This window comes from Papaver somniferum, chromosome 6 (assembly GCF_003573695.1).
Source record: "Papaver somniferum cultivar HN1 chromosome 6, ASM357369v1, whole genome shotgun sequence".
In the NCBI taxonomy this organism is placed as follows: domain Eukaryota; kingdom Viridiplantae; phylum Streptophyta; class Magnoliopsida; order Ranunculales; family Papaveraceae; genus Papaver; species Papaver somniferum.
Genome location: NC_039363.1, coordinates 45,568,326 through 45,572,282, shown reverse-complemented (window position 1 = coordinate 45,572,282; position 3,957 = coordinate 45,568,326). Strand labels below are relative to the sequence as shown.

The window sequence follows — 3,957 nt, the reverse complement described above, 5'->3', positions numbered from 1 at the left end:
AGCTTTCCACATTGCTAGTGTTTCACTTTCTGATACAAGTCGTAAAATAACCACTCTTCCAGAATCAACTATTCTGGTCTCAACACTCTATTTGCTCCCCTTCCCAAGACCAATCCTTCTCCTTCACTTTGTGACCGAAGCAAGTCTGGAACGACCATTTCTTGGTTTAGGCCGTATTTGTACAGATTGATCTCTCGAATCTAAAGTACTCCCGTGCAGTACATTATTTAGGGTTTAGACTCGTTTCTCACCCAGACACAAAATTACCAAAATCAGCAGAAACTGTTTTCACCCTCAAACAATAGCATACGGTGCTATCAGGTTAAATAACTAAATTATTTATGGAATTGATATTCATGAAATATCGTGTATGCTCGATGCATGTAATGCATCGCTTTTAAGCAAGCAGCTCAAAACAATCGATATGTATGAAGCATCGTTGTTTTAAATCTTGATTGAACATGTCGCGGATTAAGCGTCTTAAAATGGCAGCACGTCCAACCATCTTCGAGTGATCGTTTGGAGGCCGCATGGGTGGGCCACCATCTGGTCGATCACTCCCCGTGACAGACTGGCAGACGATAATCATTGAGACGCTTCATCGATTGCCTAATTTTAATTCAAGCCGTCCGGCCAAGCTGGCAAAGTTGGACGGACGAGATGATTTACGACACATGTTCACTGCCCTTGATGGATTTTCGGGTTTTTAGAGGTGCGCAAACATCTCCAAGCATGGGCGCTGGTTTTGGTGGGACCGACTGGTCATGCGTGGCGACGGCCCATCATTGTGCATGTCTACACCTCTCGGTCCCATGAAGGTTCGATCTAGGCCACTCGATTTGACCTGCAATGATGAGTGGCCGTGATATATTTGCGACAGAAATCCATTTCCGCAAAGTATTAGTGGTCACGCGACATGCCATCTTTGGGTGCGCGTTTCGAGACGCCTAGCCATAGTCTGCCTAGGCCGGCCAGTTACACGCACAGGTGGTCCCATAGTGATCACGTCAACATCCTTGGGAGTTCTTGAGTCTATATCTTATCCTTCCGTTTAGGCTGGCGAAGATGGATGGACATGATCGAACTACGACAAATGTGCATTGCCGTAAACCCTAATTAGGTTTTTGAAATAGTCACGCAATCGTGACTTTGGCCAAACGATTTGGTGAGCTGTGCTTCTCCTTTGGGAAGACCGATCATGTGGGGCCCACGTTGGGCTGCGATGAACATATGTGCACCTTCTTGATGATCCTAGGTGCGATCTAAACCATCCAAATACGCTGGCTAAGTTGGATGGTTGTGATTAATTTAAGACACTAGTGGAATTTCCACGACCCTTTAAAGCATCGCGATCGTTATGTTTTGAGCAAATGTTCATTGCTCCATGACCATGCCGTGAGCAAACCGATCAGGTAAGGGTAGAGTGGGCCTGCCAACGTGTGCGTTAGCACTTCCCTAATCATTCATGGGATGATATAATCCGTCCAACCAGGATGGCGAAGTTGGACGGTCGTGATCGTTTTAAGACTGCCTTGAACAACCTATGTTCGATCGAATCTCTACAAAGCAACACGGCCACCCAACTTAGAGTTGGCGTTTGACGGTGCCAGGAGATGTTCGTGTGATGTCCGACCGGCTAGGGCGTAAGTGGGCCCACTGATGGTCATCACGATAATCGCCTATTATTGTCAGGGTTTGGCTAGGCTTGTTAAATTGTGTGGCCAACTTGTGTGGCTGCGATCGTTTCTGAGACTGATATGGACAGTTTAGATTTCCCTTAAGGAAATTAAGCATGCTCGATCGGGCTAACCAAAGCACGTCGATGTGAGACTCTCTCTGTCAGAGAGTGAGGTAGCCTGTGTGGGTATTTCATGCACATCTTTATACTGGCACTTCAGGAGATTCATGCTGCTCTGCTGAGAGTGAACACTCAATCGTCATGTCATGTCAATAATGAGAGTTCAGCTGAGAACATAGCACGGAAAATACTAGGCAAATAATGTATTAATTAATAATGCTGGCATAGAGTAGAATTCACAGTATATTTGGGATTTCTACTGTGCGCACCATTCTGAATGAATTTCATATATATACTGAGTTGTCCAATACATGTATAAGTAAAGAGGTTCGAGCACTCGTTACTTTCAAATGGATTTTGTTCTTTTGCATGATGACAACGCATTTAAATACAAGGTTTTACAATTTTGACCCTGCACTAAAAACTACCATCAACATTAAGTCCCTTGCTTAGCACTTAATAGTGACATTGTTGCGGGGTAAGCAATAGATGGTGACAGACAAGAATAAATTTGAAAAACAAGGCATAGAAAAATTACCAGGAAACGCTTGCTCAACTCTTTTAATAAGTATAAGTATCGATGCACTGTTGATCCGGCCATGTAGTATTGATGTTCACAAGCAGTCGTCTTCCTCCGTGCATGCCGTCCGTGTATTATCTTGCGACACTTGGTTTTCTGTGTTGATCTCCCATCATTGCAGCAGGGAAGCGGCCGCTACTTGAATTTGGAAACTAAATCGCATTGGATTTTGTTAAGTGAATGGAGTTTACATCAACGTGTTTTTATTAATGGAGAATTTAATAACTGAAAGTGAGAAGAGTGACAATGCCTGATTGTTGCGTTGCAAGGCGGCAAGAGACAGGACGATGGTCAGGCGTAGTATGCCTTGAGCCATTTTCCGTTGATGACTGTTTCCAATTTACCTCCATCCTCTTTAATAATCTTGTAGTAACCAGTGTTGTAAGCCTTGGTGATCGCATAGGGACCTTCCCATTTTGGAGAGAATTTTGATGCGGACATGTCTTGTTGAATGTGCTTGTAACTTTTCAAAACTAAATCTCCCACTCTGAAAACTCGTGGTTTCACAGCTTTGTCGTACGCTTTGGAGATCCTACTCATGTATGTTTGAGTACATTCCACTGCTTTATCTCTCCTGGAGTCTAGGACGTCTAACTCGGCAATCCTGGAGCTCGATGCTTCGACTTCATTCCAGTGGACCCCACTTGATGCTGCGATCCTGGCTGTCGGAATTTTTATCTCTGCCAGGAGAACCGCGTCCGCTCCATAAACGAGTGAGTAAAGGGAAACACTAGTAGAACTCCTAGGTGCCGTCCGGTAAGCCCACAATGCCATTGGTAGTTGTTCGTGCCATGTCTTGGGATGATCATGCATTGTTCGACTGAGAATCCGAATTAAGGTTTTGTTGGTGCTCGGCTTTCCTGTTCCCCTAGGGGTAGTAGATGGTGGAGAAGACCTGCTTAATTCCATATTCCTCGAGCAACTCTCGTACATGTTTGTTGGTGAAATGAGTGCCATTATCAGTAATGATATATTTAGTCACGCCAAACCGACAAATGATTTGTTGCTTAATGAACGCCGCGATTGTTGCTCCAGTAGGCCCTCGTAGAGGAATGGCTTCAACCCACTTGGTAAAATATTCCGTTGCGGTTATGATATACTCGTGTTGTTTTGACGAGGGCGGGTTGATCTTCCCGATGATGTCAAGTCCCCAACTGTAAAACCGCCACTGACTACTCACCGAGTGTAAAGGAGTAGAAGGTACATGAATAAGATTTCCGTGAATTTGACATTCGTTGCATCTTTGAACAAACAAAGTGGCATCATCTTCCATGGTTGGCCAGTAGTATTTCTCGTGTATCTGTAGAAATAACTTCTTCTTTCCCTGGTGTTCACCTTCGTGCATTTCTTTCATCAAAATCGGGATTTCCATGTTGGCCAGGCACCGTAATAGGTCACCTCCAAAGCTTTTGCGGTACAAGATTCCTTCATGAAATACAAATCTCTTGGCTCGTTGCTTCATTTTGGCTGCGTCCTTCTTGCTGGCCGGGAGTACTCCGTCACGAAGGTAACTGACATACGGCTCTCGCCAGTCCCCAGCGGGGCCCATGTTGAAAAACTCCAATTGATGTGGCGGTAG

The 3,957-nt window shown here is 44.8% G+C and overlaps 1 protein-coding gene across 1 annotated transcript; it reads right to left on the bottom strand.

Moving 5' to 3' along the window:
• Nucleotides 1-2,669: 2,669 nt before the first annotated feature.
• Nucleotides 2,670-3,335, bottom strand: LOC113290781. The gene is made up of 2 exons (XM_026540367.1): nucleotides 2,933-3,335; nucleotides 2,670-2,785 (listed from the first exon to the last, which is right to left on the bottom strand). The coding sequence occupies exons 1-2, from the start codon at nucleotides 3,333-3,335 to the stop codon at nucleotides 2,670-2,672; spliced, it is 519 nt and encodes a 172-aa protein (XP_026396152.1).
• Between the last annotated feature and the right edge of the window lie 622 nt (nucleotides 3,336-3,957).

Excerpts from the sequence above, each read along its gene's own strand:
- LOC113290781 (XM_026540367.1), bottom strand. The coding sequence starts at position 3,335 with ATGGCACTCATTTCACCAACAAACATGTACGAGAGTTGCTCGAGGAAT. Across the intron at positions 2,786-2,932 it reads GAGAGATAAAGCAGTGGAAT|GTCCCTATGCGATCACCAAG; the intron begins GTACTCAAACAT and ends CAAAATGGGAAG.